Raw genomic sequence first — 13,687 nt, 5'->3', positions numbered from 1 at the left:
TGGGTTTGTACCCCAAAGAGATCATAGATAAACAGACTTGTACAAAAATATTTATAGCTGTGCTTTTTGTGGTGGCAACAAATTGGAAAAGGAGGGTATGTCCTTCAATTGGGGAATGGCTGAACAAACTGTGGTATATGTGGGTGATGGAATACTATTGTGCTAAAAGGAATAATAAACTGGAGGAGTTCCAGGCGAACTGGAGAGACCTCCGGGAACAGATGCAGAGCGAAAGGAGCAGAGCCAGAAGAACATTGTACACAGAGACTGATATACTGTGGTAAAATTGAATGTAATGGACTTCTGTACCAGCAGCAATACAGTGACCCAGGACACCTCTGAGGGATTTATGGTAAAGAATGCTACCTACATTCAGAGGAAGAACTGCAGGAGAGGAAACATATAAGAAAAACAACAGCTTGAATGCATGGGTCGGGGTGGACATGATTGAGGGTGTGGACTCGAAACTACCACACCAATGCAACTACCAACAATTTGGAAATAGGTCTTGATCAAGGACACATGACAAAACCAGTGGAAATGTGCGTCGGCCATGGGTGGGGGTAGTGCGGGGGGCGAAGGGGAAAGGAGGAGCATGAATCATGTAACCATGTTAAAAATGATTATTAATAAATGTTTAAATTAAAAAAAAACACCTTAAAGTCTTCTCAAGTCATGCACCAATGAAGGATATGAAACCACACAGATCTGTAAATTAAAGTTAGGCTCTGACTCCACTGGCTGCTGGCCCTAAATTTTAAATAATAGACTAATATTGAAAAATTATCAGAATAAACCTACTGTCTTTGGCTGTTGGTTTACTTTTTTGTCTTCTAGATCCTTGAATTTTGACCGAAAGGAAACCATTTTTTCTTGAAGTTCTGGTGTACATAGTTCATATACATCCAACATAAGAGGAAATTTCACATCCTATTTACAAAACAGAAGGGGAGGAGGCAGAGTAGACACTGTAAAAATCATTAGGAAAAAAATCAATAGAAATATACAAGTTTTGATACTATAAGTTCAACTCTACCAGAATTTTTTAAATTCATTCTTTTGAGAGTTTAAATAAAACATAAACCTAATATGAAAATCACTAGGGGAAAAGTACCAAAATAAGAACAAATGATTGGAAAGACAATTCTTTAAACTTTGGAACTTTATGGCCTCCGAGTTAGTCAAAGTGGTATTTAGGTTCTGTCCTGCTTAAATAAAGAATTTTCATCATTTTCCATTTCATAACCTCAATCCAAACTAAGATAATAAGAGAATCAGTATTCTAAACACATCAGAAAATCTTTATATCAGCACCCTCTACCCACATCTTAAAATGGGTTCACTTGTAAATTAGGCATTTGCAATTTTCCCACAGAAACAATATTATTCAATTATTCAAATAATATTAGGTCACACAATAGTTTGTGTGAGCTAGCCTATTTGCTTCTTATTTTAATTATGTATAGTTTTCTTTAAGTGGGTAAAACCATTCACGAACATAAATCACAACCTCTCTATATCTCAGTAGATGGGACTTCTAGAGATGTTATGATATTTAATAAATAAATACATTTAATAAATAAATAAATGAAATAATAGCAATCACCATGGAGCCAAATTTGTGATAAGCCTCTCAAACTCAGGTAGTTGGGTCCTTAGACTAGAGAGACACACACAAATCTTCACTGTGCCTCTATTTGAGGGTCTTCTATCTTGGTAGGACCTTCCAGAACCAGCCCTTTACTGGCAATGCCTTCACAGACAGATCTAAGGCCCCCTCCATACCAAGGTAAAGCACTGGAGTAGGACTTTTATGAAGCCTTTGACAATCGTGCACTTAAAATAGTTCCAACAGTACTTTGAATGAGATATAGCCAGTAAATATAATACTGATTCTATGGAAAAAATGCATTCTGAGTTCCAAGTCATTATTATAGGAACACTAAACAGGGTCTCTTTCCCACTTCTGTTGAGGCATAAGTGTTGGCGGCTCCCAAAATGAGAGGCAATTGGACGACAAGGCAACAGAAGGGAAGGCAGACAGAATGAGTGTGTGTATATTTATGTATAGGTGCATACGTTTTATCTTCCATATATATATATATAAAACATCTTCTGAATAAATCAAGTACGCCTACTAAATCAGATTTAAGATTATCATTCTTGTACATCACTAATCTATCATGATCTAAATGTACCAAGCAGACTTGTTTTCCCCAACATATTACAGAATTAGAAAGGAAACAGCAATCACTCTATAGTCCCCAATTTGCCATATATATACATATACGTATATATACATATACACAAACACACTCACATTGGATCCCCTCCTTCATCCCTCTCTAAAGCACCAAAAACGTGTTAAATCTTTGCAGATGCAAAGAGGTTACTTCTCAAGGAGAATTATTCCCTGAGGATTCTGAATTAGAAGACAAAGGAGAAACTTTTCCCATAGCGACAGAGTCTTTTAGGTAGCTTCTTTACCCTCTTACCCACCAAATGTAAGTCAGACCTGGCAATAAAGGAATACAAATTATTTATTATATCTGCTAACCTTAAGAACTTTGGCATTCACAGATTCCTTCTCTTTGTAAAAAAATCGAACCATTTGGATAGTAAGATAAGCAGGCAGCCGGCTAATCTTAGACTGAGGAAAAAAGGAGAAATGATATTACATCTCAAAAAATCGTATTAGTCATTCACTTAAAAAAAAAAAAAGTTACTTACTTCTTGATGCTAAGACAGATTTGCCCAAAATAGTATTACTTATACTGAAAATTGTTAACATTACAAAATTGCAAGAATTCAAAAGCTAAAAATTCATTATACTCACAGATTTTATGTACAAAGCATTTCTTTGCAATGTTGGAGACTGCTTGGTGATTTCTTCCTGAAGCCTCTATAAAAGAATTTAAGATTGAATAGGTATTTCAAAGAATGAGGATATATTTTATAGATGTAGTTTCCCCTCCCCCCAAAAAAATAAATAAAAAATAATGGTACACATGTTCTACTGTAAGAAAATACTGCATCAAAAGCCAAATTTATAAAACAAATGAATTAAAGAGGATTATTATCTACAACACAAATGGAACTGCTTTACACATCCCTTCCGCATTAAGACTTTTTTCACCCTGTTTTTGCTACATTGCAGAACAAGCTATTTCTTGACATATCTGGTTCTGCCAAAAAATACCCAGTTACTAAAGCAGAGGCTGGTTGACTAAATATGCGAAATGCTATTAGAAAAAAATCCTCAATGAATAATTGAACTACCCTACATAGGCTCTAAGGTACTTTTTCAACATAAGACATCTGCCTTGAACATTAATGCTTATTTTATAATATTTAAAAAGGACCTCAGTTTACATGAACTTAACAAAATGAGAATTCAGGTATATGCAACTGACAATCAAAAAAATATGTAAAAGAAAAATTTTTAATTATGTACTAACTCTGCATGATTTTCCTAAGCAGTGTAAAGTCTCGCAGCAGTTCACCCAATCAAGTTCGTTCTCACTCTGAGAAGTGTTAGTGTGAGACATTACATTGTTCATGCCAAACATTAGCTTTCATATCAGTCTTTTACCAGAATGAACACTTATAACAAGTTGTGTCCACATCAGAGCAACACTTCTCTTTCATTAACACTATTTAATTATTAATAATGGCCCCAAAGTTAAGAGCAGTGATGATGGTAGGTAGCTCTGATATAAGGCTAAGAAAAGTCATAAAGTGCCTAAGTGGGTACAGATAAATACTTATTAAATAATGGGGTTCACTATTGAGTGATTTTCTACTTACACAAAGGGTCTAGGCAAGGTAATGGTTATGTAAAATGAGGTTCTTCTGTAAATTGAAATTTCATTATTTTAAATAAGCTTCAAAATTCTTGTGTTTGCTTTTTATAATATTTTATCCTAAATATTATTTATTGTCAAGTCCTTGATCAGGAATGCAATTAGCAATTATAATACTGTTAATGAGGAAAAATACTATGTATTTTACTTCCATTCATCCAACTGAACTGAGCCAACTCTGTGCACACAATGTAACTACAAGAAAATTAAGGCTTTCTGTCTAATTAAGAGGTGGAGTGAAGCCTACCAAGTCACTACCAAAGGTTCTTTTTTCTTACCAATTTGAGTCCTGTAAACAAATACTTGACTTCTTGATTGATAAAGCAGCTTAGCTGGAGCTGATTCTCCTTCCCTTTGGTGGCTTCCTCTTCTTCAGCTTCTGTACATTTCATGCTTTATGGAACAAGTTAAGGCACATGCTATAGGTTCCTTATTAAATTGCTTAGCTAGAGATTCTCAAATAACAAAAAATGGCATTTAGGTACCTTTTCAGTTTATAAAGCACCTTACAGACACTGAGGATCACCTGACCCTCACAACAAGCCTGGGAGGTGGAAGTCTTTTCTTCATTTCACAAGTGAGGACACTGGAAACCAGAGGTTAAGTGACTTGCCTGAAGTTTCAAAGTCAGTTATTCATGCAGTTGGGACAAGAATCTATGTGACTCCAAATCCAGTGTTCAATTATACCTCAATTCTCCATTATCAACTTAATCATTATACCTCCTCTCTCAGATTCTGAATCATAATAAAGGAAGGACAGGGAAAAAAAGCAGTCCTTTCAAGGTTCTGGAGAATATTTCTCTAGACAATTTAGAATACTGTGAGTAAAAGTTGCTAAAATGTTCAAAGTAACAATGTGTGGCAGAGGCAAGCCTTAAACCAAAGTCTTCCTGAACCCAAGACCAACTTTTTCTCCATCAATCCAGATACCTTGATAAAATTTTAAACCATTCCTTCCTTTTTGATAAAAAGTTAGAAAACAGAAAGCAATATGTCAGCTGCAATCAACAGGCAGTAGTGCTTGTTTAAGTGAGAAAGGGATGGATGTGTCAAAACAAAAGATCCATTTTTTCAAAAGTATTTTTTTTCCAAGTATTTCCCTTAATTGACACTCTCAATTTACCACCTACTTTGATTCATACTATTTCATACTAATTCTAAAATGAATTTTTCACAAAGATTTTTGGCAAAATGATCTAAAGGAGAAATTATTGTTCAATGTACTCTTATTAAAATTTCACATGCTTGAAATGTTTTATCTTTTTCCAAATTCCTAATTTGGAATTGTTATTAATGTAATCCCTTTTCAAGCAAAATAAGCAGCCAACTCAAAAAACCTGCCTTCTTCACATTGTATTGGTCCTTTCATCAGATATGTATTAGTAGATCACTATCTCTGAGATCAATCTTGGTACAAACTTTCTTAAGGATACGTAGTTTCAAATTCAACACCAAAGAACTGATCAATTAAACTTTTCTTTTTAGAAGGTGCTGGTGCTGCTGCAGCTGGTGATTCACCATCTGTCTGCAAATAAAAGAATAAGCAACTAAATATATTTTTTGTTTTACATAAGGTATACTAAAGTAAAATTTCCCCTATGCGACCAGGTACAATTACGCTAATTTTAAATGTAATTTTTCTAAAGGATGTTTTTACTTGCATCCAATCATTTTCCCTATGAAAAAGTACTAAAACACACACACACAAAAAATGGGGAGAGAAAAACAATTTCACTTATCTACTGAATACAGACAAGCAAGCAATACTTTACATATAAAATTCCCCCCACTTGAACAAACATGTATTAAGCAGCTCTTGAATGAATGGAATTATAAAAAGAATGGGGCTTTTAAAGATGAATGTTCTTAATGTCCACTGTCCTTAAAGTAGGAAAGCACAAACAAGTAATAAGTCATTATATTACAAATTAGAATAATATAATGAGTGCAAAGAGATATCCTTGACAGTAGGAGTAGGGGGAAGAAAAAGGAAAAATCAAGAAAGGCCTCATAGATTAGGTTTAGATCAACATCTCACACCCTACACTAAGATAAATTCAGAATGGGTGAATGACTTGAATATAAAGAGGGATACCATAAGTAAATTAAGTGAACACAGAATAATATACTTGTCAGATCTATGGGAAAGGGAAAAATTTAAAACCAAGCAAGAGTTAGAGAAAAATTACAAAATGTAAAACAAATAATTTTGATTATATTAAATTAAAAATGGTTTGTACAAACAAAAAACAATGCAACCAAAATCAGAAGGGAAACAACAAACTGGGGAAAAAAAATCTTCATAACAAAAAACTCTGACAGAGGTCTAATTACTCAAATATACAAGGAGCTAAATCAATTGTATAAAAAAATCAAGCCATTCCCCAATTGATAAATGGTTAAGGGACATGAATAAGCAATTTTCAGGTAAAGAAATCAAAAGTATCAATAAGCACATGAGAAAGTGTTCTAAATCTCTAATAATTAGAGAAATGCAAATCAAAACAACTCTGAGGTATCACCTCACACCTAGCAGATTGGCTAAAATGAAAGGGGAGAGTAATAAATGTTGGAGGGGATATGGCAAAATTGGGACATTAATGCATTGCTGGTGGAGCTGTGAACTGATCCAGCCATTCTGGCTGGCAATTTGGAATTATGCTCAAAGGGCTATAAAAGAATGCCTGCCCTTTGATCCAGCCATACCATTGTTGGGTTTGTACCCCAAAGAGATCATAGATAAACAGACTTGTACGAAAATATTTATAGCTGTGCTTTTTATGGTGGCAACAAACTGGAAAAGGAGGGTATGTCCTTCAATTGGGGAATGGCTGAACAAACTGTGGTATATGCGGGTGATGGAATACTATTGTGCTCAAAGGAATAATAAACTGGAGGAATTCCATGTGAATTGGAAAGACCTCCGGGAATTGATGCAGAGTGAAAGGAGCAGAGCCAGAAGAACATTGTACACAGAGACTGATATACTATGGTAAAATCAAATGTAATGGACTTCTGTACTAGCAGCAATGCAATGACACAGGACAGCTCTGAGGGATTTATGGTAAAGAAAGCTGGCCACATTCAGAGGAAGAACTGCAAGAGATGAAACACAGAAGAAAAACAATTGCTTGAAGACATGGGTTGAGGTGGACATGATTGGGGATGTAGACTCAAAATGACCACACCAATGCAACTAACAACAATATGGAAATAGGTCTTGATCAATTACACATGACAAAACCAGTGGAAATGTGCATCGGCTGGGGGGGGGGGGTAGGGGATGGTAAGGGGCGAGTGAAGGGGAAAGTAAGAACATGAATCATATAACCATAGAAAATTTTTATAAAAAATAAAAGAAAAAAAAAAGAAAGGCCTCATTGATGAGGCATCTGAGAGTCTTATAGGGATTTCAATAAGCAAAGTAGCTGATTAGAAAACTAGCTTATAAATCAGCAAACGGAAGGAAATGAGAAAGAGCAGGATAATGGGAAATAGGCTAGCTGCAGAACAGTGTTCTGCAGGTAGAAGCCAAATTAAAGATAATTTAAATAACCATTTTGGAATTAAAATCTAGGGAGTGATGTGATTAGAGCTATGATTTAGGTAGATTATTGAACTGATAAATATTTGAGTATGGTTTCAGGAAAAGATAAGAAATATGAGAAGCCAGGAAACTATTGCAATAATCCAAATAAAAAGCAATTTGAAAGCCTGAATTACATAAATCAGAATGGAAAAGAACATGTAAGAAATACTGAGAACCAGAAATTGGCCAATTGGTTGCAGGGAATGCATTTTGAATTGTACTCTAAACAAGGAGTCAGAAGAATAAGAAAAGGTGTATTCAATTATAAAAATGAATGACAAAAAATTTGTTCAAAAGCCTTAAAAAGAAAAAACAGATTAGACATTAAATAAAAGATTATAATCACTACTGTAATTCAATTACCTCCATAACAGAATCCCCTTCTAAAGCTTCCAGTTTTTGTTGTAATACTCGCATCATTTGTACCCAACATTCATTAGCATCCTGGAAATGAAAACATAATAAAGTTTATAAATAAGGCCTAGACAGTGATCATGGTCTTACCTTCTCATGATTTCCTTCCAAAACTCTATCTAAAAGATGTTTCTTACTTAAAATTATTTTATGTTTCAAGGTGTGGCCTTAAAGAAAAAAGCCAGAGATAACTTTCTGAATCATGTTAAGTCTTCTCATATTTACCAACCACATCTAAATGGTGTGAAAATATCAAGACATCTCCTTGTTGTCAGTAATGAACAAAGATTCATTAACTAGAAAACCACAACAGCTTCACATGAATTACCTGTTGAAGATATTGTCCTTGATCACCTTTCTCTGCAAACTGTGGGAAAGCCATGTGCAAAAACTGCAGCAGAATAATAGGTGGGATACTAGAAGAAGTTTTGTCCATGGAATCAAACAAATCTCTAAGGGCTTAAAAACAAAGAAAATATTCTTTTAAGAATCACTAAATTGTGATCAGAATCTTATTTTCTAATTCAGAACATTTATATAAATGTCAGAGTATACATAACAATTTAATATACCCATATATAAGACAGTTCTTATTTTCATAAGTTTGTGTTATGCAATTTTGACTCCGCTGAGGGAAAACAGCAGAATCCCAACTGGAGCCAAGACAATGGCAGTCATGGAGACAAGCATACAGAAATAGCACTGGTACAGCCCCAAGCTAGGGGGTCTTGTATCCCAGGCACTAAACAACCAACTGGGTTTTGCAGGAGGTAGCACCATGGAGAGGTTGGGGCCACACTGATTGCCCCATGGGGAAAGGGAGGTCAGCAGAACAGTCCACTTAGGGTAAGAACTGCCTGCACATGCATACACAAACATGTGGCTACATATAGACACCTGTTTTAAACATATCAACTCCTTTAGTATTAAAACAATTAGGACTCTCATGTTCTGAAATCTGGCCTTTTTTCACCAGTTAGCATTGGTTAAGCAAAAATTGCAAAATCTAGTCAGTTAACCATTTTGTATTATTAATCACTCATAATGGTTTTGTACTATTCTGTTCTGTGTAACAGCTTTTGCTCTTGTGTATTATTAATTGCTTATATGGTTCTGTATTTACCTTAGTTTAGTTCTAAACTGCTAGGCATCATTAATCACCTATAGTGGTCATTTACTGTATTATATTCTACCTATGGTCCCCTCTGATGAAGGCATTCCAGAAAAGTCCTGAGACATCTCCTACACTGACAAATGATGGCAGGTGGGACAATGTGGAGAAACATGAGACATGCTCACTAAAAGCTTTGGCAGTCTAGGGGAATCCCCCAAACCTGCGCATGCTCCTTATTCCCTTCTTGGTCCATCACTTATAGGTGAGACCCTGCAACAAACTTGGATGTTTTCCCACAACAATACCTTCTGAATTTAAATCCTATGCAGCAAAAGGGAATCAGTCAATACACATTTATTGAGCACTATGCTGGCAAGTGCTGGGGATATAAAGACAAAGAGTGCCTGCCCTGAAAGAACTTACATTCTGATGGCAGAGATATGTAAATAATTAGGTATATAAAAGACATACAGAACAGATGAAAGCAAGCCTTTGGAGGGAAGACATTAGCAGCTAGGAGAATCAGGAAAGGCATTCTGTAGAAGGCAGATTTGAACTAAGCATTAAAAGATATCAGTGTATGCGCAGACATTTTTTTTTTTCATTTTGGTATTTATGTGGATTATGGATTGGAATGAGGAGAAACCTGAAGGGAGACCTAATTATTAGAAGACTACTAGAATCATCCAAGTAAGTGGTCATGAAGGCCTAAAATAGGATGGTAAACTGTGAAGAGAAGAGGCCATCTGACAGATGCCATTTGGCTAAAAAATAAAAATGATCTTGTCACTGGACTGTGTATGTGGGGTGAAAGTGAGGAGAAGAGGCATCAAAGTTACAACCCTGAATGAATGGGAAGACAATGGTGCCCTAAACAGAAAGTGAGGAAAAAGCTAAGTTCGATATTTTGCCTGCAAGGTTCTAAAGGTGTCACCAAGTGGAGGGCTCTTGAGAAAGCCCCCAATGGTTGGAAACTCCAGAGTTTCTTACATCTAGGAAAATTATTCCAACAATCATATAACTATTGTGATACTTTATACCCAAACAATAATTACACCAAAATGTCACTTTATTTCTTTTCTTTCTTTCTTTTTTTTTTAAATTAAACCTTTACCTTCTGTCTTAGAGTCAATACTGTGTATTGGCTGGCTCCGAGGCAGAAGAGCAGTAAGGGCTAGGCAATGGTGGTTAAGTGACTTGCCCAGGGTCACAAAGCTAGGAAGTGTCTGAGGCCAGATTTGAACCTAGGATCTTCCGTCTCTAGTCTTGGCTCTCAATCCACTGAGCCACCCAGTTGCCTCCTCACTTTATTTCTTGCCAAAAGAAAATTCATTTAAAATAATACCCAAAGCCCTGGGAACTAGACCACATTCTCCCAATTACTATCACTAAAATGCTTTATTAAGTCTTAAGTATCATCTAGGACAGCAACTCTAGTATCTCATCTGTTAGCATAATTAAGTAAATAAATCTAATAGTTGTTGAATACTGTTTTGTGGCTGTTAGCATACTATGTACAGGATACAGGAAGGGTAGAGAATATAAGGAGGTTCCAAATTAGGGTATACTTCAGACTGACCTGCAGTGATATACTGAGCTGAAGCCATTTCCCCTGAAGCTCGCAAGGCACCCCCATATCTGTGGAGACATTTAAGACAAATGTTAACAATACAAACAACAATCCTTACTTAATCCACACTGTCACTTTCTCCCAGTATCTGGCCCAGCAAAACCTGGCAGAAAACACCAGGACTCTTTGTGTCAGGCCTAGATAAATGACCTCCCACATGACTGACCATCAGTCTGAAAACTTCCCCCCACCAGATATGAGGCTCCACACCCCCTTTTAGGACCATCCAACGAGGTTGGTCTAGGTAACTCACCTGAACCAATAGAAGCAATCCAGGCCTACCTCATTCCTGACAACAATCCTAGAAGAGGCTGGACCCACTGTGCCTTTCCCCCATTCTCATCCCCCAACTCAGATGAGGACTCCGCAGTCATCTCTCCTGGTATCAGGCCTCATTTCCTCACTACTCCTTCCCTCCCTTCCCCCCTTGCCACTCTTTTCCTACAATAAAGCTCCAAAATACTACTCTACTCAAGTTTCATTAGTCTCTCGGGTCAAACTGCTGTCAGTCGGAATGGACAGTGACAGGTAAGAGGGATGGATGTGACATTAGTCACAAGACTATGAGTTTACGTATGTGTATATAGACAAAGTTGTATTTTTATCATGTATTATAAATAGACCAGTAGTAACATCTAGTAACTCAAGCATCATTAACTCAAGAAAAATAAAATTGATTAATCACTGTTTTCTATTGTCTGGCTTTCTGTGATTGAGTATTGTATAGACATCAAAAACTAATAGAATTGGGGCAGCTGGGTAGCTCAGTGGATTGAGAGCCATGCCTAGAGACGGGAGGTCCTAGGTTCAAATCCGGCCTCAGACACTTCCCAGCTGTGTGACCCTGGGCAAGTCACTTGACCCCCATTGCCTACCCTTACTACTCTTCCACCTATAAGTCAATACACAGAAGTTAAGGGTTTAAAATAAAAAATAAAAAAAAAAAAACTAATAGAATTACATAGGAAATCACTTTCTGCCGATATCTGACCAAAATAAATTTTTAAATTTTAGAAACTAACTATAAAGTCTTTTCTTTAGTCTTAAGTTTCCAAGCATAAAAATGAGCAACAACATTTATCATTGAAATGCTGACTAAAAAGTAAGGAAAAAGCATATGCTAAAATGGTTCTAAATTTGGGGCAGCTGGGTAGCTCAGTGGAGTGAGAGTCAGGCCTAGAGACGGGAGGTCCTAGGCTCAAACCCGGCCTCAGCCACTTCCCAGCTGTGTGACCCTGGGCAAGTCACTTGACCCCCATTGCCCACCCTTACCAATCTTCCACCTATGAGACAATACACCAAAGTACAAGGGTTTAAAAAAAAAAGTGCAATAAAATGTTTCTAAATTAGATAACTGTACTTATCACCCTAATTCAAACATTTATGTTAGAGGCTACACACACACACTATGAAATTTAAGATGTAGAATCTTTATTTTCCTGGCTTTACAACTTAAGGCCAGAACTATCTATCTTCCAGAAGACCTCTTGATATATTTCATAGTAAGTTATATTTTTTCTATAACTCTAGCCTTTCCCTTATGCATACAGCTATTTTGGCTAATCCTGAGTATCTTTCTGTTCAACCTTCTTTCTTCCATATAGGTACATATAGTTTATATATTTACTATATGTATAGTTTGTATGTTTAATATATATATATATATATAGTCAATATGTCCCTCTTTCCAACATCCCAAAAAGACTGTTATTCAATGAAGACTCAAAACATTTAATATAAATCCTCACCAGCATGATGGAATACTATTGTGCTCTAAGGAATAATAAACTGGAGTTATTCCATGTGAACTGGAACGACCTCCAGGAATTGATGCAGAGTGAAAGGAGCAGAGCCAGAAGAACACTGTACACAGAGACTGATACACTGTGGTACAATCCAATGTAATGGACTTCTGTACTAGCAGCAATGCAATGACCCAGGATAGCTCTGAGGGATTTATGGAAAAGAACACTACCCACATTCAGAGGAAGGACTACAGGAGAGGAAACACAGAAGAAAAACAACTGCTTGAACGCATGGGTTGAGGCAGACATGATTGGGGATGTAGACTCGAAACTGCCACACCAATCAACTATCAACAATTTGGAAATAGGTCTTGATGGATGACACATTAAAACCAGTTAAAACCAGTGGAAATGCGCATTGGCTATGGAGGGCGGGGTTTAGGGGGAGAGGTCAGGGCTGAAGGGGAAAGTAAGAACATGAATCATGTAACCATGGATAACTTTTCTAAAAAATAAAAATTATTTTAAAAAATCCTCACCAGCAAAGTTAAAGAGCTTTTACTACTTTCTTTCCTCCCCTTTCTATTCTCTAAACAGTCTTTTTAAAGATATCTCACCCATTCATTCTCCCTTTAAAATTCACTGTGTATCAAGCTACTTCAAGAGCTGAGCAACATCTTTTATTTAGACTCTATGTCAAATAGTCAATAAAATGCACTAATGGCTATAAACTATCTGAGCCAAACATTCTGCCAATGAAACATTGCTGATAAAAAAATATCTTTGCAAAAGCAGTTAGGGACAGATAAAAGTTTTGTACCAACCAAAGAAAATTAGTCTGAATAATAAAACTTTAAATATTTCCAGTCCTGTCCCTAGCCCTTTCTCATGCAGCAATGAATAAAATAAATGGCCATGCAAAAAACTATTCATTTTACAAATATCTGGCCTTAAACACTTCCTAGCTGTGTGACCCTGGGCAAGTCACTTAACCCCACCATCACCTAGACTTTAAGGCACTTCTGCCCTGGGATCAATACAAAGTACTAATTCGAAGATGGAAAGATAAGAGTTTAAAAAAACATCTATTTGCCTTTGAAGGTGAGAATTTTATACCAGTGGGTAAGTTTCTGCATAAACTCTTTCTCTCTCATTCTTCTCAGTTCCACTGTAATTAAATACTGTACAAGCCTTCACAAAATATGTTAGTCTATATTAGAATATTTATTCCCAAGAATTATCTATTATTTTTAGAATTTATAATTTACATGTCAAAGCCAGGATAAATTGGAAGAAAAACAAAAATATTTTCAACTATATATCTTTACCC

At 36.1% G+C, this 13,687-nt stretch overlaps 1 protein-coding gene across 2 annotated transcripts in view; it reads right to left on the bottom strand.

Moving 5' to 3' along the window:
* USP14 (ubiquitin specific peptidase 14) overlaps positions 1-13,687 on the bottom strand; it is a 49,631-nt gene that overhangs the window by 12,376 nt on the left and 23,568 nt on the right. For both annotated transcript variants that reach the window (XM_044658053.1, XM_044658054.1), the window contains 8 exons: positions 10,562-10,620; positions 8,197-8,327; positions 7,818-7,898; positions 5,299-5,390; positions 4,142-4,256; positions 2,837-2,902; positions 2,558-2,650; positions 802-930 (listed from right to left, as the gene is read on the bottom strand). In XM_044658053.1, coding sequence (XP_044513988.1) covers positions 802-930; positions 2,558-2,650; positions 2,837-2,902; positions 4,142-4,256; positions 5,299-5,390; positions 7,818-7,898; positions 8,197-8,327; positions 10,562-10,620 — 766 coding nt within the window. The remainder of the gene's footprint in view (positions 1-801; positions 931-2,557; positions 2,651-2,836; positions 2,903-4,141; positions 4,257-5,298; positions 5,391-7,817; positions 7,899-8,196; positions 8,328-10,561; positions 10,621-13,687) is intronic.

Source organism: Gracilinanus agilis, chromosome 1 (assembly GCF_016433145.1).
Source record: "Gracilinanus agilis isolate LMUSP501 chromosome 1, AgileGrace, whole genome shotgun sequence".
Classification (NCBI taxonomy): Eukaryota; Metazoa; Chordata; class Mammalia; order Didelphimorphia; family Didelphidae; genus Gracilinanus; species Gracilinanus agilis.
This window is presented reverse-complemented; position numbering and strand designations above follow the sequence as displayed.